Source organism: Cimex lectularius, unplaced genomic scaffold (assembly GCF_000648675.2).
Source record: "Cimex lectularius strain Harlan isolate CLEC.00 unplaced genomic scaffold, Clec_2.1 scaffold159, whole genome shotgun sequence".
NCBI classification, from domain to species: Eukaryota; Metazoa; Arthropoda; class Insecta; order Hemiptera; family Cimicidae; genus Cimex; species Cimex lectularius.
Genome location: NW_019392864.1, coordinates 1,145,428 through 1,167,840, shown reverse-complemented (window position 1 = coordinate 1,167,840; position 22,413 = coordinate 1,145,428). Strand labels below are relative to the sequence as shown.

The following is a 22,413-nucleotide window of genomic DNA, read 5'->3' as shown; positions in this document are numbered from 1 at the left end:
ATTGAACAAGGGCCAACATCCCTTGAAAGACGATCTTTTTTCTCTCCAAAATGGAAATATCCTCTGTGTGTGTGAGTGTGTGTGAGTGTGTGTGTGTGTGTGTGTGTGTGTGTGTGTGTGTGTGTTTTTCTTTGTGAATTGCAACTTAGGGCAGATATTAATGCCAACGTTTTATGGGTGTCAAGATGAATTTATAAATGGTGTAATTTGAGTTCCTGGTAATTTGAGTTGCATGCATTTACATGATAAGAGGAATGAGAATGTTAATCAACCAAAGTTTCTATTCACGTTCAATTATGTACAGTTAAATATCTAATAGTAGACTTATCCTAACAATGAATAATTCACCGGGTCGGACTGGTTTATCTCGCTATAATAAGTTCTGGTAATGAATTGAATAAACGTTCTCCAAATTGACGATGTTGAAGATTATTTTTATAAGGGTGTGCGAAAAATGTTCCAAAATATACGTGGAGCAATAAGAAAAAGCGTTGTAATAGTCAAACTGTCCCATCGATGCGTCACCGATCGGTAAAATTTCTCCCTCGGGATTTGTTGAATCGTTGACGAGGTGAGCCGAACTCTATCTCACTTTATACCGAGTTCACAAAACTTGGACATTCGATCTGGAGAACGCCCGGGGGCTGAGTGTCGGCGGGAGTTGAACGAACAACTTGACGTTCACCAGATGAGACAGTGCGCCTGCCGTTAATGGGAGAAGACTTCCTTAATTTTCTTTCCCGAGTTCTGCCCAATTTATAACAACACTTGCTTGTTCGAATCGGAGAACTCGATTAACTCGTTTATTTCTTCCTTCAATTCGATTCGACTTCAGGGTCAAATTTGTCGATGTTTTAAACAAATACTACTAAACTGAAGCTAGTTGAAGAATGGTGGAAAATGAAGCTGAATGAGGACAAATGGACCCAAATTACGTTCTTCCAAATAAAGGATTACCAACATCTACACAACAAAAATACTTAGGGCTATACTTAGACAGTAGACTGATGTGGAATCTTCACCAAGACCCAACCGACAAGAACTAAGCAGATGATTTGTACAACTACGAATTATTGGACCGAAATCAGAAAAGACAGTAAAGAACAAACTAAGTGGGGGGCGTCGGTGGCCGCAACGGTTTAGGCGTTGACACGCGCTTAGCAGTAAGGTAAAGGTCCCGGGTTCGAATCCAGCGGCCCTGCATTCGAACCCGACATACTTACAAATGTTTTTTTTTTCAAAAACCCCGGCACCCCGAGGGAAAAAACTAAGTCTGTACAAAACATTATCTCGACCTATATATACGGTGCAGAACTGTGTGGTACCACCAAACCATCTAACAACCAACGAATCCAAACTTTCCAATAAAGACCTCAGAAGAATACTTTAAACTCCTTACTATAACTCCAATCTCACTATCCACAAAGGCAGTTTTTGTCTTGGATTAGATCCTATCGCTCCAAAAGAAATTTGTTAAACTTTAGAGGTAGACTTTTCAGAACCATTAGGGCAATATCTGGCATCCCCTGGTAAGAGTAATAGAAGCTTTGGGTTCCTCAAGAGGAATATATCAAGTTTTCGGAATATTATTGCACTCAAACATCTATATTTTGGTTATTTAAAGATTGTGAGATGCTGTCTGGAGCATTTGTACTTGCTCAAAGTGTGTTTTTCTGTGTAGATGTGTCAAGGCTGTGTGTCGTGTTGGGAGTGTTAGAGAGATATTAATGTTTTTTTGTTTATATGTTTGATTTTTAAGTAGTGGGGAAGGAAATAGGGATAGAAATTCATATTTCTATGAGGAGTCGGCTTCTTTAAGGTGAAAGGGACCGACAAATTTAAAAAAAAGGGGTAATAGTTTGTCGTTCGGGTCTAGTTAACCTTTCAGGATTATTATAGACGGGATTATTAAAAAAAGGAGAGATAAACTGTTAGGGATTTAGACTATGCAGAATTGTTTGATGTGTGGAGTGTAATGATTGTTTTATCTGTTGTTTTATATGTCTGTTATTGATCTCCAAATAATCATTAATCAACGGTCACTGAATACTACACACATCTACATTTTGGGTTGGTTCAGAGCGTACTTGAGAACTTTAGCTTGGTTTGGTTTCCCTGGGGCATTCAGTCTTAGAACTTCAATGGGATAATAACGAGTATGACGAATGGTTGAAACTGTGCACAATGTTCTCACTTCAGGATCGCTCTCTCTGTTGATGGGGATGTGTTTCTTATGGAAAATGATAAATGGTCTCTACTCCTGTCCACAATTTCTGAGTCGCATTTACCTCCATGCTCCTATTAACAGCTGTCGTCACAAAACAGATTTTACACCCAGTTTTAAAGAATTACGGTAAATCTGGTTCAATGACACCTACAAAAGGCCTTTAATGATATCTGTGACGTGATAAATTTGAATCCTCTTTTATTGTATTCAAAAATTAAATGCATAAATGCTTGTCCTTGTGATTATAATTAAATTTATTGATTCTGTTTCTCTGGGAAATATTTGTATTTCTTAATTTTAAACAGTGTAATATGATTAGGAGGTCATCCCACTGGAATGCGCTAAACCGAATAAATAAATTACGGAATTACCCTTTCGTTTTATGTAGTATTACAAAGAAGCACAAAATTAGAAACGTGATCATTTGAATAAGCTACTAGCGTTACTAACAAGCTCGCCATGAATATCAAATCAAGAACCGGTCATTTCAGCCCAAGCCAGCATCGTTTCCTCAATAAAGAAGACGAAAGTCTGTAATACTCTGTACTGGAAGTTGATGATATCAGGCCGCGATAAATATTGGGTTGTCCGGAAAATAATGCAGGATTTTGGTATTAAACAAAAAAAAAAGAAACTAGTTACTTTAAAGCAATGTTCTTTAATCAAAATAATTTCCCATACTCTCAATACATTTCTCCCAACGTGTTGGTANTAATGAAAACTTAAAATCCTGCATTATTTTCCGGACAACCCAATACATATATATATATAAGCTGAAGCCCACAACATCCCACCGCTATATCAGATGAAAATCTGTACTTTAAAAGCTGCTTAATTTAGACGACAATTTTACTACATATACCAAACAAAATTAAGTTACTCCCTTATTATTTTTGAAAATGTTATAATCGATCATTTTTTTGACTACAGAATATCAACGATTCATCGTAAATATATTAGCATTGCTAATTTTTTTTATATTTCATTTATAGTATATTACAACTACCTTCAATTGAGTAACAAGTATCAGGGAGTGTATAAAATTAAATAATCAAGAGTGGACAAACTTGGCAGTATGGGTCCTAGGTGTTCTTTACTTAATTGAGGTTAGTTTCAATATTATATATATTATTATTTGTGTGGTGTTTAGTGACCGTTAGTCAATGATTATTCGGAGATCGTGAGATACGGTCTGGTGTTTATTGAGCCCTGAAGATGATCTCAATACAGATCGAAACGTTGGCATGATAAAGAAAATGTTTTTCTAAAACCTCCGTCACACCACACCGCATCACACGATCTCCGAATAATTATATTATTATTATTATTTCATTATAATATTATTAATTTCAATATCATATATATGTGTGTGTGTTAACTTTAGCCAAAAAAATTGTCTTATAGAACGCCAAGTTAATTTTGGCTAGGAATTGCGTGGTGGTAACAGATTTAACCTAATTTTCTCTTCTAACTGGAAAATGACAGTAGCTTTATTATTTTAAACGACAATCCCATATTTATATTGTACAATTCGATTCTAGAGCTTATTTTATGCCATTTTTACTGAATGTAAAAATTTTGATAAGATCGACCATTTCTAAGTTTTTTTTATTTTTATTTAAAGCAAAAAAATTTTTTCCTTTTTTTGGCCGAGTTATGGTATTATCTTCCATTTTGTTTTAAGTATGTATTTAAAAATATCAATTTTTCGATGTTCTGTTACGTCTAGTTAACTTCGAATGGCAATGACCTCGATGAATTTTTGTATTTGTTATTTTCACTGTTAGTCCTCTTGGAATAATTTGGATTCTATTGCACAATAATGTACACCTAAGTATTCATCTCATGTCCTGCTTTCCAACAAAAATGTATACAAGCCCCGAGAAGAGAGATATGCTCGTTGCTTTTGTTGAATCTAGGCAGTTTTTTTTTTTTTTTTTTTTTTTTAATATAAGTTTTTAAGTTAATATAAGCTAAACGTAAAAGCAACCCCATGATCCCTACCCTATTTTAAGACGATTTATATCATAAATTAACTTGCTAATGCTAAACGTTTTCGAAATAAACGGGGAGGGCCATCTTGTTACAAAAGCATAAAAATTTTCATTCAAAATTTTCCTTTCAGTAAAATTGGCAAAAAAAGCACTAGAATCAAATAGTACAATAAAAATATGGGATTATCATTTAAAATAACAAAGTTAGTGTCATTTCCCAGCGTCATTCCACGCGATTCCTAGCCTAAATTAATATGGAGTTTGTATAAGATTATTTTTTACTAACGTTAATCGTTCCGAATTTAATGGGTGGACTATAGAAGTTGATACACCCTGTATGTATAAAACAGAGAGCACACTATTTTTTTAAAAATACGTATGACGAATTTAATAATGAAAAATTAGATATTTTAATAACTTAAAAGTGAAGTAACAGGTCCAAGGAGTAATGTAGTTGTTTAGTCGACCTTCTTATAGAGTGGGGACTTACATTAATTAGCATTCGAATTTCTAATGAGATAGTGTCGTCCTGCGCAACCCTCCTAACCGGGGTTTCCTTTTCGCCCGACCCCACCGCCTAAATTGAACAGGATCCATAAAATACACACATAACATTGAACAGCCCCTGTATTAAAATCGTTTTAAACCAACCGATCCCTGAACAGAAATTAACTTTTCCGGCCGAAACAACTGGCACCAATAGATTTCATATTTGGCCTCGTTTTACAACATACTCCCGAAAGCCCAATAAGTTGAAGTGGCCAATTTCACAAGGCCGAAAGTCAAGAGTCCAAAACCGTAAATCAACGTCAGGTCAATTAAAACAATAGTTTCGATCTTGCAATTAATATTAATGGCTGTTGTAAATTCATATTGTAGAAATAACTTATGGCAATGAAACGGATAAATTATAGTTATAAATAAACATTCAAACATTTTACATCATTAATCACTGCCTAACAACGCAAAATCCCATCGTGTATTTTCAAAACAAGAAGTTAAACATTGTAATAACCTGAACTGAATAAACACAGTAATAAAAACGGTTATTCTTATTTTATAATTAAAATTAAATCCAAAGAAGAAATAAAAGGTAAAAGACGTCTGAAGAATTTTTCATTTCATAATTACACACAATTTTTTCCACATCCTACATGCATTTGTTAAATGTAAGCAATGTTTGTAAATCCCAGGCCCTGAAGATGATCTCAATAAAGATCGAAACGTTGGCACGATAAAGAAAATGTTTTTCTGAAACCTACAACACACCAGACCGCATCTCACGATTTCTGAATAATTACACACAATAATGAACTTTCCTTATGCAGAGAAAGGTTGCTCGATGTGTCTCACATAATAGAGGCGTGTCAATCCTTGGCTCCATACAGGGAGCGTGTGGGCATGCCGCCGGAGTTATGAATGGTTCTCGGACACGGTAGCGAGTTTCAGGGTCCCCTGTTCCGCTTTTAGGGGAATTGAGAATTTTTTATTGTATATAGCCGTCAAAATATGTGTTTTGTATTTTTCTGTGTTGTATGAATGAGTGTATTTATTAGAGTGAATGGGGAGGGGCTGATGGTGGAATAGCATCCCCATCGCCCTCGAGCTGTGTACGTGACTTGGGTCGATGGCGGAATATTTATAAAAGTACCCCATCGACCCAAATTAGTTTGTTATTGTATGCAAGTTGATAAAGGAATATTGAGTACTATATCTATTACCTAGAATGAATGCAATGTAAATAGATATGAATGTATTTATTTGTGTGAGTGCGTATTGAGAGTGTGCTGTTGTATTTCGCAAGCGCTCGGGGCTGAAATGACCAAGCTGTCGGATGCCCCTTAAAAAAAAAATAATAATCTTTAAGTGAACTGATTTCCTAAATTATAGTTCAGAGTCTAAGAAAAAGTAGTTACGATGCAAGTTTAAGGATCAACAATATAAACATAAAAATTAAACACAGGCTTTAGGTTATTAATTTTGAAGTGTAATAAACTACGAAGAGTAGATAGTTTTAAAACGTAACAATTTATGTTGTTGAATTAAACGTAAAAATACCTTTAAATAAAGTATAACATTTCGTTTTAGTTTATAACCAACACATATTTTATTCATAAAAGAAGAGATAGATTTGCATTAAAAAGGTTATCAGTCAGTAAAGCTGATTTTTATACATTTCCATACGACTCTAATACTAACTCAGTATATGTATACTACATTAACATAAACAAAATAAAAGGACAAAAGGGATATTATCAGACGAAACGGCAAAAACGAATAAAGGTTGGTACAAAGTCAAATTTGACAAAATTATTATTCACATGGTCTGGGAAGGGAGCCCAATATTCACAATCAATCTTGCTTACTTTTATACAAGAGTTTCCTGAAATGCTGTTCTTTGATACCGACAAACAGTTTAAAGTGATTAAATAATGGACATCTTATAGTCTTAGGATGATTTCCCAAAGAAAAACAACCTTTCGAAGATACAAAACAAATAGTTAACGAAATCGGCATCAGCATATTGGTTACAGCAAAACATGTTATGCAAAACAAAGAAAAAAAAGGTAATTTTAAAGTCGCATCGGTTGTGGGGTCGTGGGGGTTCGGCCCTTCTTGATTGGATGTGCGCACTCCTCCGGGATACTTCGACAAGACCTCGGATTTGCAAGGATGACGGCAATACATGCAGGTCCTTCTGAAGAGGTAATGTACAGCAACGTAATAAATACTTAAATTCTAAAGAAAAAGTGACCCGGGGTGTGCGCTAACGACAGGGCCCTGTTGTTCTCCGGCCGGTTGGTTCCCTGCCTCTGTGCTCGTTAATCTCAGATTATTATAATGCAAAATCTGTTAAGGCTGAAAATACTCCACTTGTGGTTGATCAGCTTAACAGGAGGTGAGGTTATTTTCAGCATTTTACTAGTTCAAGAGGAAGACGGCAGCCGAGTTTAGAATCTCGGCTTGTAGACCACGCGGTCAAGGTCGATTTATATCTACCAGCACAGAGCGTGTCCAGCAGACACAAAAAACATCATTACATGCAAAACATATAGGAACGTTCATACTTAGCGAACGTTTGCGGAGCGTGTCAGTGCAGACACGTACAAGCACCGGGCAGCATTGTCGCCGAGTATGTTTTGCTTGTGCTGGCACGTGTCTGCAGTTGTCTTTTCTTGTCTGTGCGGTTCAATACGTATGAATAGACGACAGACAAGATTTGTGCAAATTCTAATACCTTAGGTGCCTACCTATAACAAATTGCATTATAATTTTAACTATAATGTCCAGTCTAGGTAAACCGAACTTGCGCTAATCCGAATTCGGGCTAACATCCGAATCGCCGATCAGTACATATTCAAGATTTTTTTTTAAATTTTATTTTACAAAATATGTATAATAATAATATATAAGAATATAAATAATAATAATATAAGAATATTATATATGATATGTGATGAAATGTACGTAATTTGTAATTCATGGACGTGGAAAGAATCCTGTCCATTGGTTTTCTGAAGAATAGTTTGTTGGTCTGTATGTGTCTGTTGCTGTGATTACCGCATAGTTGAATACTAGTGTCTGTGCTGTGTCTGCCACGCTACGTGCTGGACACACTCTTGTGCTGGTAGATATGAATCGACCTTCATGGGTTCGATTCTCACAGTGGGGACGAAACGCCAAAAAACGAAAGAAAGTTCAGTAACACCTGAACTATTTGATTTTCCCAAGATTTTGTATGTTTATTTTTTTTTGTGCAATGAATTGAATGAAATTTTTTGTGAATCGATTGGACCACAGCAAACCGTCCAAAATTGAGATGCAAAAACCAAAAATGGGACAAATACCACCAATAATCATCATAGGTATCGATTTCTATGGTTTTATGGTTTTCTATGGCTGAATTCAATGAAACTGTTCTCCATTCGATTGGACAACAGCAAACCGTCCAAAATTGTGGTAGACAATTACGTTGTCATCTTATCTATAAGTTTAATATAACGGAAGAAGAATGGCATAAAATCAAACAAAACATTGATTCGAAATGTTGCTGTTTGGAGGACAAAGATGAATGGGCTGCCTCTTCAGTCGATGACTACTAACCCGAATAACCTCATGTTTTTGGAAACTTTGAGTGAAGAATCTTTAGATGGATATCAACCAGGTAGTTCAGTCCAATTAAAGTATTGAAAAATGGAAAGGATACCAGCGTCCTGGAGTTCAAGATGGCCAAACAGTTTTCAGTGATGATGAAATAAAAGATTTATTATCTTCATCGGTTGTACTATTTTACGTGGATGACAGCAATTGTTTTAACATAGGAGGAAATAATCACCTAGTCATAACGGAAAACTCAGACGCAGATGCGTGTATATGTATACTACAAACAAACTACCCTCTTTTCGTTGGAAAAATAAATAAGCATTTACAATTAACTGCTACACGTTGCAAAAAATAATCGGGCGTATTGACTCAGATGGACTCACTCACAATTATTCACAGACTAAAATTTCTTGCATCGCATATATTCTTTCTTTTCTCTTTTTCACATTCTACATGTATTTGTAAAATTTAAACAATATTTATAAATCCCAGGCCCTGAAGATGATCTCAATAAAGATCGAAACGTTGGCACGATAAAGATCACGATCTTCGAATAGTTATTCACAAAATGTTGCAACAGAAAGTGTAAAGAAAGAAAAAACACGTTCTGAAAACCTCTTTCTTTATAGGAAATTTAACGCTGATCGCGAATATAACCATGAAAAAGTCATTAAGTTGTTTTTTTATAAATATACCTTTTTATTTTAAAAAAGTTTATGATACGATATTTGTGATAACTGATTCGTATTCTATATAGAAAAAAAAACAGTAACAGTTAAGGGCACACTCTTTCAACTAAACAGAAAGTGGCCAAATTTATTGTATTTTCGAGATTTTAAGGCTAAAGCGTTTTTTGAACGTCTAAAAAACAGAATATTCCTCTAATATTGCTGGTTTTCCCCTCAACTATCCCACCTGATTCCATGCCAACGTCGAATTTTATCTCATACTTGGGTGTGTATACAAAAGGAAATTAGGGTGGCCGGGTTTTTACAACGAACCGCTGGGTGGGAGGGTATTGTTCAGAAAATAGCTGTATATCTTGCAAAATTTATAATTTCCAGGTTTCAGGAGTGATTACTGGTTTCGATCAAGTTTTACCCGTAAAAACATTATTACAGTCTTATTCTCTGGCTCAAATGCTGTAATAAAAGTAAATTGAATGAACAAAATTTAGTTTTAGGAAATCGATTTTTTTCCGCCTTTGCCCCACTGTGCGTCGTCCCTGTAATTTCTTACCCCTCAATTATATTACATTCTATTCGTGAATCATCGTACACTGGCTAATATGCAAACCAGGCCATTATAAAACATAAAGAAACGACATTTGGTCGATCGCCTTGGGCACAATTTTACAAGGAAATTTTCAGAAAGTAGCACCGAGTGGTTAACAACGAAATGTTTTATTTATTTCAAGACTGCTTTTGACAACTCAACAATAATTGTACATAGCATCCATTAAACCTTTTGTACAAATAGATCGATATTCGTTTGTACAGGAAATTGGATTTTCTGTACCGAAAGAATTTTTAACAAAGACGTTACTAGAGTGAAACCGTCTCATGTCAAATAATTAAATCTGTCCTAACTCCTAATACAATTAAACCTTCGCCCCTTATTGTTTGCGACACCGACAAACCCAACTGGTAATAAGGATAAATATTTTACGTTTAATTCGTTCCAGCCTTTTCTACCTACGATTTCTCTGGGTGGATATCACACAAATTGGATTTAAAAATGCCAATTCATCAAAGCTCTATTATCGAAAGCCGACCGGCCAATCAAACGATATTTGATGGAAAATAAATAGGCGGTTCATTATTTTTCCATTATTAATTACATTATTTTTAAATAGGTATTCTTTCGGTAAATTAATATGTGTTTGCTATCAACGAAATTTTCAAAAACCACGTCAAAGTTCATTTCGATTTACATGTCAATGAACAATAAGTAATTTTATTATTTTCATATTGAAAATTCAGATTGAAGTTAACTGAATACAGCAACAAGGAAGATTTTTAAAAACACTCATATTTCTGATAATTAAATTCTAATCTAAATTAAATCACGTCAATAACTGTCATTAAAATTCACTAGTTTCGTGGTCCGCTTGACCAATTAATATCATACAATTAATTAAGGTATCGGGTTGTCCGGAAAATAATGCAGGATTTTAAGTTTTCATTAAAAAAAATCTATATAAAATATTCTGTTTACGTTTACAGGATTACTCATTTGTATGAATGTCAACACTTATTAATCCTCTTCCAAATGATATTGTTTGTTTACCTCTGTAGCATTCCGCTACTTGGAAATAATTCAGTCATCCTTATAATGTCAAAGCGAGAATTTCGTACGATTTTCTTTTACGAGTTTAAACTCGGCCGAAGCGGAGCCCAAACGGCTAGAAACATTAACCAAGTCTGGGGCGAGGGTTGTGTTAATGAGTGCACTGTGCAAAGGTGGTTTAAAAAATTTCGGGAGGGAGATTTCAGCCTTGAAGATGAAGAAGGTCGTGGAAGGCCTTCCTCTCTTAATGATGATGTTCTGCGATCAGTGGTGGAAGAAAACCCCAAAACAACTGTTCGAGAACTTGCAGAGCAACTCAAAGTCAGTAAAACGACCGTCGCTGACCACCTCAAGGCGATTGGAAAAGTGAAAAAACTCGAAAATTGGGTTCCACACTCATTAAACGATCGCCAAAAAAATCAGCGCTTTGATGTTTGTGCATCACTTCTTTGTCGAAACAAAAATGACCCATTTCTGGCCAGAATTGTTACATGTGACGAAAAGTGGATTCTCTACGATAACACTAGACGTTCTGGACAGTGGCTCGACAAAGGAGAAGCTCCAATACATTTTCCAAAGCCCCCAACTCATCAAAAAAAGGTAATGGTTACGGTATGGTGGGCTTCATTTGGTTTAATACACTACAGCTTCTTAAATCCTGGCGAAACCATCAATGCTGAATCATACTGTAACCAAATTAATACCATGCATCAGAAATTGGCAGTAATGAAGCCCTCTTTGGTCAATCGGAAAGGGCCCATTTTGTTGCATGACAACGCTCGACCACATGTGTCACGTGTAACGTCACAAAAATTATTGGAGCTTGGCTATGAAACTTTGCCTCACCCACCCTACTCTCCGGACCTCTCGCCTACTGACTACCATTTTTTTAGACACCTGGACCACTACTTACAACACATAATATTCAAAAATCAAACGGAACTGGAAAATGCATTTATTGACTTTATCAATTCTAAAAATTCTGAATTCTACTCAGACGGAATTAATAAGTTACCAACACGTTGGGAGAAATGTATTGAGAGTATGGGAAATTATTTTGATTAAAGAACATTGCTTTAAAGTAACTAGTTTCTTTTTTTTTGTTTAATACCAAAATCCTGCATTATTTTCCGGACAACCCAATATTTAGTGAGATAAAAAAGTCAATGGCACGGGCGGGATTCGAATTACACGACATTTGAAAAATGGCAAAAAGGAGGGAAAATTCAAAAGGTGTGGTTGAGATGGGAAGTTGGTGTCCGAGTGGATCAAGGTCACGTAGCTCAAGTGGTAGAGTATCAAGCCGAAGCTCGTGGGTTCGAATCCCGCTCGTGCCATTGACTTTTTTATCTCAACTAAAAACCTTAATTAATTGTATGTCATTAAAATATTTTCCGTTTCCAGAATTAAAGATTCTGTCTTTATGCGAGCTTAATAAGTTGAGAAAAATTGTTTTTATTTATTCTGGAATTTGCTGAAAAAATAATTCCTTGCAATTAGCCTAAACTTCAAAAACTTAGTAGCTGTTGAATGAAAAATGCCTCCAGTGAAATAGAGTCGGAATCCATAATTGTTTAGTGGTCAAAATTGACCATATTAATTATTCTTTTTATCTAAGGTTTTGGTAGAGATGAAAAATTAGTGTCACGAACGGGATTCGAACCCACGACCTTCGGCTCGATACGCCGAGCTGTCACGATACCTCAAGTGGTTAGAGCAGCATTGAGCCGAAGGTCGTGGGTTCGAATCCCGCTCGTGACTCTAATTTTTCATCTCAACCAAAAACCTTAGATAAAAAGAATAATTAATTGGGATTTTTTTAATGTTTAAATTGGTTGGAATAAATGTAAAAACTCTGGAAGAAGGGCGAATATGGGTTGGTGCAACCATTTTTCCAGCCAACAAATTATGAATAATCACTCCTGCAGAGCTACACAAACTTTACATACTTGATCGAGTTTGAAACGATATTTGATTACAATGACCATTACGCTCACAGGAAAAATCCCAAAGAAAAACATTTCCCTCCAATACCTCCAAATAGCTTAACTGACTAACCCCACTGGTAGTAATAACAATTTTTTTAAACCTAATCGAATCTTTGTGCAGATTTAGATTTTTCAAACGTAACATTCTGGACGTAACAATTATGCCGATTAACGAGTGAGTCCATAATCTTGACACAGTTTTGGTAAAATAATAATACTAGGCTCCCACTCGTAGAGCATCTCGTACATCTCTCAAGTGGTAAAACAATTAAAGCTTTTAAAGCTGTCGTCAGCCTTACAGTTCTTTTAATTGCATGGTGTCCTTCCGTAAGTAAACCCGGTAAATTATTTTTCCGACACATGTTTCACCAGCCTCAATATTGTTCTTTCTTACTGGCATTTTCCCTGTCCAAAAATAAAAATAGCAAAAAACAACGTTGAAAATTATTACAAACGTAATTAGAAAAAAAAAGGTTTTACGCGATATATGGGTATTTTCACGTAGAAAAGACATTCATTCCAATACGGTTAAACCATGTTAGGCACACATGTATGGAAAGCAAGGCCGTACATTTGTTCGTTCCGTGTTTAATTGGGGATATTAGTCTGAAGCCAAGAATAATGGATGTGCCCCTTTTGCACCTTTGGAACGAACCGGGCTTGTTTGGTACCACAATGTTGGTCCTGTTGTAATCTGAGAAAACGAAATTACAACCCTAACTTCGTTGACCCACTTTATCCTTCATCCTCGTGATTTTCTTATTTAAGGGTAAATCAGCGATGAACTTTAAAAACTAAAGTAAGCTACAAATATAAATATAAAAAACAGTTTACACTACACTTAAATCACAACTGAGCTTACAATTTTAAGTAGCAATTATAATAAAACCACCTAGAAGATGTATGGTTTTGATCTATTGGAATGGGGTAATCATTAAAACATGGCCAAGAAATGTAAGAGATTTATATGTGCACAAAATAAATTGAAGTAGTTATCAAAACTGGTTATTGGATATTTTATAGTCATTTGACCTGAGTACACTTGAGAAAACAAGCGGGATTTTTCACACAAAAAAATTAAATTTTTAAAAGTTTGTGTGTGGTGATTAGTGACCGTTAATCGATATTTATTTAGAAATCGTGAGATGCGGTCTGGTGTGATGTAGGTTTCAGAAAAACATTTTCTTTATCGTGTCAACGTTTCGATCTTTATTGAGATCATCTTCAGGGCCTGGGATTTACAAACATTGTTTACATATAACAATTACATTTTCTTTTTTCCAAAATTAAAGATCCCACACTAATAACAAATAATTCTGACGTAATCTACAAGATCAACTGTTTAAACTGTCCGGCAACTTACATCGGTCTTACATCCCAATATCTGGACAAGAGAGTAAAGCAACATATCTATGATTGCAAAAAAACTAAGCAAAATCCTAAAGCACTCGCTGCCCTCCATCTTGAACACCAACACAATTTCGACTTCAAAAATCCAAAAGTATTACACACAGAACAAAACAAACAAATGTAATTTCTTAGAAATGGTTTATATCAACAGAGATAAACACAGCATCAATTACAGAACAGATACATGTAAACTCAGTCGCAGCTACGTCAATATCATTAATCAAATTCAATACAGATAACATACATATATCATCATAACATCACACAAAACATATAATATATAAAACAATCATTACATTCCACACATCAAATATTTTTCACATAGTCTAATTTCCCAACAATTTAGCTTTCCTTTTCCTATTTATCCCTTTCTATATAATCCTGAAAGGATAATCTGGCTGAACCATTTCCAACACATTTTTTCCCTTCGTCGGCTCTTTTCACCTCAAAGAAGCCGACGCCTTATACAAAAATGTCTTTTCTATACCGACTTCCTTCCCCCACCCCTTCAAAATCCAACGTATATAAACACAAAATAGCAAAATCTCACTGGCACTCTCGACACGACACGCAAGAATGGCACAATTACACAGAAGACAAACACTTTGAGTGAGTAGAAATACTTTGATTGAATATATAAAAAATATATTTTGCATTGTATAAATTCACTTTTCCACATCCAAAATGTAATTGTTATATGTAAACAATGTTTGTAAATCCCAGCCCCTGAAGATGATCTCAATAAAGATCGAAACGTTGGCACGATAAAGAAAATGTTTTTCTGAAACCTACATCGCACCAGACCGCATCTCACGATTTCTAAATAAATGTTTAAAAGTTGTTGTTTTTAAGACAAAGAGATTTATTTTAAGAAACTTTGCATCTCTGACTCTGCACTCTCCTAAGATAACCCCCCTAAATCAAAAGTATCGTTTTATTTTAAAGAAATTTTGTAAAGTTGAAACGAACGATTTGGTGAAACTAAAAATTCTAAATCTCAAAATTCCTATTGTTTGATCGTCCCCTTGTTTTATGTTTATTAAAACAAAACAATTCATGGCTCTTGCACATTGCCTCGTGAATAATTTAATTATAATGTTAATTGTAATATCACGACATTCATTTAGAAATTTAAAAAAGAATATTAAAAAGGAATTTAAAAAAATACTATCTTAATGTTATGTTATATTATCAGTTAATGAAGACTCCAAGGAGAGACAACAATTTTAATGAAACGTCTTTTCTTGAATAAACGAAACAGTTTTATGAAAAAAAACGGATTCATTTAACGAACCCTCTGAAGCACTTAAATATGAATTTTTATATCAAACAAAAAATAGACATTTTGCGCTGGATCAGCCGGGGCAATTTTCTCCGATGTCCTGTGTTTCCACTTAAAAATTCGTATCTCCTCTGGATTTTATCGTTTATACGAATTGTGGAAACTAGAATATTTATTTTTTCAGGCTATGTCAACAACGTTTAGATTTTATACCGTTGTAAATGAGAGAAATAAGGACGAAATTTAAAGAAAAATTATCTTCCTCAAACGTCTTATTTTATTTCTCCGGTTGTAATTCATTTATGGAGGCGATGCAATATGTGCCATTATGTGTAGTATATAGAGTTTTAAATCTCTGTAACGATTCCGGTGAATCGATGGAGTCGTTTGAAAGACCACCGTTTTTCTGATTTTCGAAAAAAATCACAGGTATTTAGAAGGCGAAAATGTTGAGGAAAAAATATATTTTGATTTTTCCAAAAATTTATATTCAGGGTTTTTGGTGGTGCAGAAAACTAATATCAATTTCACTTCTTGCTTAAAAGAATGACCTTTGCTACATCGCTCCGTCACTAAGTCAAAATTGCATAATTGCGATAGCATGTGTAATGAAACAAGAAGCAAAGTTAATATTCGTTTTTTGCACCCTCAAAAACTCCTGATTACAACCTTTTGAAAAAAAGATTTCTCAAACTTTTCACAGCCAAATTGCTTTTGATTTTTTTCGAAAATCGCCAAAATGGTTATAATTTTGATAACCTTCTACCGGAAGCTTTACAAGAGTTGCAAACTAAACATAATAGCATATCACTTCACCTTTTTTAAATAAATTAGGGCCTGAGGTATAAAATAATACTTTTGGTGATATTTGGTTTATTTCATTCTAGATTTTCTCGCTTATAATGACATAAAATCTAAACGTTGTTACCATAACCCGAAAGAAGAGAAATTGAAATTTGCGAATTGTTGTAATAACCTTGAATTTCACCCTCATGCCTTGCATTCAAACCAGACATACTTAAAAAATGGCCTTTTTTTTAAACCACCCGAGGGTTTGATCTCTGCTATTGCGAACCCGCGTTTAAAAATAAATAAATAGTGGGATATTCTACATAAATTTAATCAATTGCCAGGTAGTGGCGAACCGTTAATTAGTGCAAAGAAAAAATGGAAAGACTCGAAAAGTTATAGACAAAATAATATGAAATAAAATTAAATTCTACTTTTGTTTTAATTAGACAATAATTCGTATGGAAAGGTATGTTCGAAATGTATTCCATTTTTATGTAGAAACGTAATTAAAGAACGAAATAATTTCCTCTTGATCAATCAGAACAAGCAGTGATTTTTTTTTAACTTTGTGGTACAGATTTGATAAAATCCAGTAGGTTTGACAGCGGCATGAAAAATACGGATGGATAAAACCCCCGCTAAATAAAGGTTTTCCTACCAAAAGATCACAAAAACTAAAACGACTGGTTGAAAAAAATATGCCAAAGGGAACTCTCAAATGCCCAACTCGATTTAGAATAGGACATACGCGGTTGACACACGGACCCTTTCTTTCGGGCCAAACGTATGTGTCACACTTAATTGTGTGTTGTAGGGTGTCATTTCTTGGCTCCATATAGATGGCGTGCAGGAATGCCACCCGATATGAGAATTGCGCTCGTTCATGACAGGCGACAGGGATAATGTATATAGTTTTCCATGTAATAGTACATTATTCAAAACTATATGCAGTTTCGGACTATTTATTGGCAGTGTGAATGGGCCAATGGTGGAATGTTGAGTACCCCATCGATCCACAAGGTATGTTTTGGCGATGGAGGCATATCGTACATACCTGAATGAATAGTCTATATAGAAAATAATATATTTTCGAATGAGTAATAGTGTGATTAGGTTAAAAGCTGTTAGCTTGAATTACCGAAATTTTTATTTGTGATTCGCACTCATTACCCTACAGGACTGCTTAAATGTCAAGATAAAAAGTTGTGTTTAACTTGTTGAGGTGTCATCGGGAAAAGCAAATAAACCCAGAAGGGCGGATCTCACTCAAAGGTCATGCTATATATACGGTGGTTGTGGAAGGGAATCCTTTACTACGAACTACTTCCTGAGAACGAAAAAATCAATTCCATTCAACACCGTTCCAAACTCGAACTCAATGCAGCTTTCAATAAAAAGCGGCCTGCATAATAGGTTCTACATCAAAAACCTCACTTCCGACCATGCCCTTTGCTAAAGGTAATAAATAATGCCCTCAATGTGTGGTGATTAGTGACCGTTAGTCGATGATTATTCGGAGATCGTGAGATGCGGTCTGGTATGATGTAGGTTTTAGAAAAACATTTTCTTTATCGTGTCACGTTTCGATCTTTGTTGAAATCATCTTCAGGGTCTGGGATTTATAAACATTGTTTAAATTTAACAAATACATGTAGAATGTGAAAAAGTGAATATATACAATGCTAGAAATATTTTTTATATTCAATCAAAGTATATTTTACTCACTCAAAGTGTTTGTTTTCTGCGTAAACACTTTGAGTGAGTACAAATACTTTGATTGAGTTTAAAATTTCTAGCATTGTATATATTCACTTTTTCACATTCTACATGTATTTGTATAATTTAAACAATGTTTGTAAATCCCTAGCCCTGAAGATGATCTCAATAAAGATCGAAACGTTGGCACGATTAAAAAAAAAATGTTTTTCTGAAACCTACATCACACCAGACCGCATCTCACGATTTCCGAATAATCATCGACTAACGGTCACTAATCACCACACAATTATAATATTAATAATAATCTGCATGATGCTTTAGAGGACGTGAGAACTAAAAGAGATAAAAGAGTATTTGATAAATAAATTGAAAGAGAAAAGGGAAAACCATCCCAAGAAACACGAAGCGGACTTAATATTTGCAAGAGCTAACTTGATTAAGTAAATGTACAAGGTTTGCCCCCGGGTACTCGAGTGAAAACCCATTTTATACCCGAGATGTACAAAACTACAGAATCACTCCGTTAATTTCCGATTTGATCGAAACGATTCAAAACCAAAAGTAAATGTTGTATATATACAAGATGAACAAAGGTAATAATACATTTCGAAAATAGACAAAAACCCAGAATATTCAAATTTCCCGTCCAAAATTATCTAAAAATCAGACATATGACCCGTTTAACGAAATTGAGTAAATATTTTGTTAATTTAACAACAAATATTAAATGTTTAATTCATTAGCGCAGAAATAGACAACAAAGCAAGAACTGTTGAATCGGAAATTTACAATACATGTGATGAAATGGAGAACGCGTCAAGGGTCCTATCCTCCGGGATAAACAATATATTTATTATTGCTGAGGAGAACCTGAAGGATCAAAGCCTGCTAGGCTTTTAGTATTCTATTAAGTATCCTGTTAGGTCCTTTATGAGGTAGAATTATGTTCTACCCTAGTTACTCACACCAATAAACGACACTCTGCGGTATTTCCGCACAAATCATTTTATATATTTATCCACGTTGTATCGACTTGCTCCGAGGCTTAAGAAATAATTAATTTACATTTACATGCGAAATTGGAGTTTCGGATGTTGTAAATTGGCCCCGAGATCTTTTCCATCTCGGCCTCATTTATTTTACTAATCAAATTTTAAAACCCAACCATCTTACTACATGCACGGCGTACTTTCCAATTTCGAAAATTTCATTTGGAATAAGAGTTGACTGATTATCCACTAACGCCATTACGAATTATTTACAACTCTTTTATTAGTTTCGATCTATTTCCAATATCAAAAGGACTAGCAAAACTAACAAAACATAATATTGAAAGTTCCAAGTGTCACAAACTATTAATGCTAGTGTTTACTTCTCTGGGGCTAGGTGTTTGATTTTGCAAACTGTGAAGTTAGACGAAGTTTTTTCTACATGTCAACTGTAATTTAGGATATAATAGTTTATCAATTTTACAATATATTGTATGCAGCTATTGATAAATTTGTACCCAAGAAGGTTATAAAATGTAGTCCTTGTCCAGTTTGATTAACGAAAAGGGGGACGAAGTGGCTAAGGCCGGGATGTGCCAACCCCACTGACACTAAAACGGCATTTAAAACATGATTTAAAAAAGTGGCAGCGTCGGTGGGCCAAATCGGCAAAGAGGCTTTGGCCCTAGGAGGACCTGACTCATAGAAGAAGGGACATCATCTCCTGATTAAGAACAGGCGATGCAAGGTTCGCACATGGACATTTACTTTTAAACCAAAGCCTGTACAAGTGTCCAGCATTAGAGAAAGGTTGCTAGATGTGTCCCACCTAATTGAAGGGTTCAATTTTTTGACTCCATATATAGATTTACACAGGAATGCAATAAGAACAATATTCTTAAGCGTATCAGCTAGTATCTGGGTCCCCTGTTCTATGGCAATTTCTATGGACAAAACAGGGTTGTTTTATTGTATACAGTACTGATATTTCGTGTCTCCATAGTGTGTGTTGAGAATGAATGTATTTATAGACGTGAATGTATAGTGAGTGAGTCTATGGCGGAATAATGCGTACTCCATCGATCCTCAGTTAGGTTAGTTATATAATAGGTGTAAAAGGTAATGGAAGAATATCGAACATTCCACCATCCTAAATGAATGGTATGTAAATAATTAGGGGGCTACTCTGGAGCCCATTGGCAACCGAACAGATAAGACCGAGGTCTGACCCTGGAATTGCCAAAACTCCCAGGGTGGTTGATTCTCTAGGCCTGTCGGTAGTTTATTGTAAATTACAAAAGCTGAAATTGCAGGTGGACTGCTCAAAATGATAGGCTCAACTATGTACACACTCATATGTATGTGCATGTGTGTGCAGATTTGAGCTTATATAAATCAGTTACTCAGTTTGGTTCAGTAGAAAATTAATTGAATGTATAAAAGTGAAGAAATTAGATCAGAAGTGTAATGAAAATTTACACTACTGATTATGAAAGGTCTTCCATCCTCTGCTTTAACTCTATCTTGTAAATTTTCTTACATATCTGATGTCAAAAATAAAATATACAATACCGCTAATATTTTTGAAATTTTATTAACTCAAGCAAGAAGGACTTCACAAACAGTTTGTACTTTAAACACGAACATTCAGATGATCCTCAAGTTATAATTTGCTAAATACTTCTCTTCAGTATATGAATCTTGTTCAGTCAATGCCAAATATCATTTTAATAACTGTAAGGATGGCAATAATCAATTTCTTGAATCCCTCGATAAATCCACACTGTCTGTGATCAAATTCTTCCTTCCCTTTTAAAACAATGTGCAGGGCCGAGTGAATGTGACCAGACAGCTATGTTTGTGATGATGTATATATATTTATTGCATGTTTTGTTTCTATTTTGAATTTGAAAACCTGAGGTACAAACAGAGGCTAGTATTTTAGGAGATTGATGTAGTATACATTTAAAAGCAGAGAGCCAGTAACGAGATCAGGAAGCTAGAATTGGCGTAAAACAAAATACACACGAAAGAACAGAAAAAGAAGGAAAACATGCAGAGGGCCGGCAATGGCCTCAGCTGTTTGTCGGCCTATAAACCTCCTACTCTATGTATGTAAAATACAACAAGTATGACCTATGGATTTTTATAATTACTCAACCACACCACCTAGTTATAACCAATATAAACTGCTTAAAAATGAATAGGGATATTTGTAATTTATTGTTATCCTATTAATATTAATTAAATTAACCGATATATTCTTGTTAGTTTACAATTGTTCATTAGTATTTCGAAAACCTGGGAAGTTCCCATCTGCTCCTTCCCCCATTGTCTCCAAACCTCAATCCTACTGAGTACACGTGGGATGCGTTGCAGAGAAGGCTTTTCGATCACCCATCCATAGTCAGTTGACCTGCAACAACTGAGTGCAGCATTGCAACATCTATGGATTCCTTATGAAATTAGTGACCACCTTATTAGCAGTATGCCTAACAGGTGCACAAAGGTTTTAGCTAATAGAGGACATTATACACGGCAATAATGGTTTAAAAAAATGATTGTGCCCAATAAACAAAATTAGGGAATTAAAACTTTTTATTTTGTAAACTGCTCAAACTATATTTTTGAACTTATTTTTCTAAGTCGCTTGGTCTATGTCAAAATTGACATTATGCATGGTATTGTTTAAAAAAATTATTGTGCCCAATAAACAGAATTATGGAATTGGTTTTTTTGTTTTGATTTATATTTTGAAGTTTATATTGTTTTTTTTTGTTTTTTTTTATAATAAAAATTCTTTTGCTATGTGGCAAAGCATGTTTGAAAAATCCTCCTTAATTTGTTTACCATCCAAGCTACCTCCCAACGTCCAAAAACACCTTGGCTTTATCGAAGAATGGTGCAAAAAGTGGAGGGCAAGACTGAATGAAGAAAAATGTACTCAGTGTACATTCACATTAAGAAAATAGTCTTGCCCTCCATTGTACATCAACAAGAAAGAGATACAGACTTCCACTTGAGTCAAATATAAGGACTGTACCTAGACAGCCGATTGACAAGGAATCCCCATACAAAACTTAAGACATTACAACTCAACAGAAGACTTGGACAGCTATGAAGACTTCAAGGACCTTGACCACCAAAACTAAACTAACATTTTATGAGACTTTACTGCAACCGCTTTGGACATATAGAGTGGAACTGTGGGGTTCTGCTAAGCCAACCAACATCCAGCGCATCTAATCCTTCCAGCTTTTGCCACTTTGGATAAATTTCTAGTAATTTTGGGATTGGGAAATTGGATTTTTTTGGGACATCAAGGTATCCCCGTTACAAAGCTAAGAACTATTTGCATAATTTTAAAATATTCTCTTTGAAAAGTGTTTGAATTTTAAAAAGTATTAAAAATAATTTCCACATTTGTACAATAGAAAAACTTACCTTCCAGCAATTCCATTGGTCTGAATCTCCTGAATGAATATTCCAAGTTCACCTTTCTCTTCACTTCTTAGGCCGACAACACTAAACCCTAGGCTGCTTCCTTCTGGTTTAAAAAGCTGAAAAAGGTAAAACAAAAATGTACAACCTTATTACTTGAGAATATATCAGACTGCTT

The 22,413-nt window shown here is 34.9% G+C and overlaps 1 protein-coding gene across 1 annotated transcript in view; it reads right to left on the bottom strand.

Moving 5' to 3' along the window:
• Positions 1 to 22,413, bottom strand: part of LOC112127625 (patj homolog) — a 36,647-nt gene that overhangs the window by 6,623 nt on the left and 7,611 nt on the right. The window contains exon 6 of the mRNA XM_024228843.1: positions 22,239 to 22,354. Within this exon, the coding sequence (XP_024084611.1) occupies positions 22,239 to 22,354 (116 nt within the window). The remainder of the gene's footprint in view (positions 1 to 22,238; positions 22,355 to 22,413) is intronic.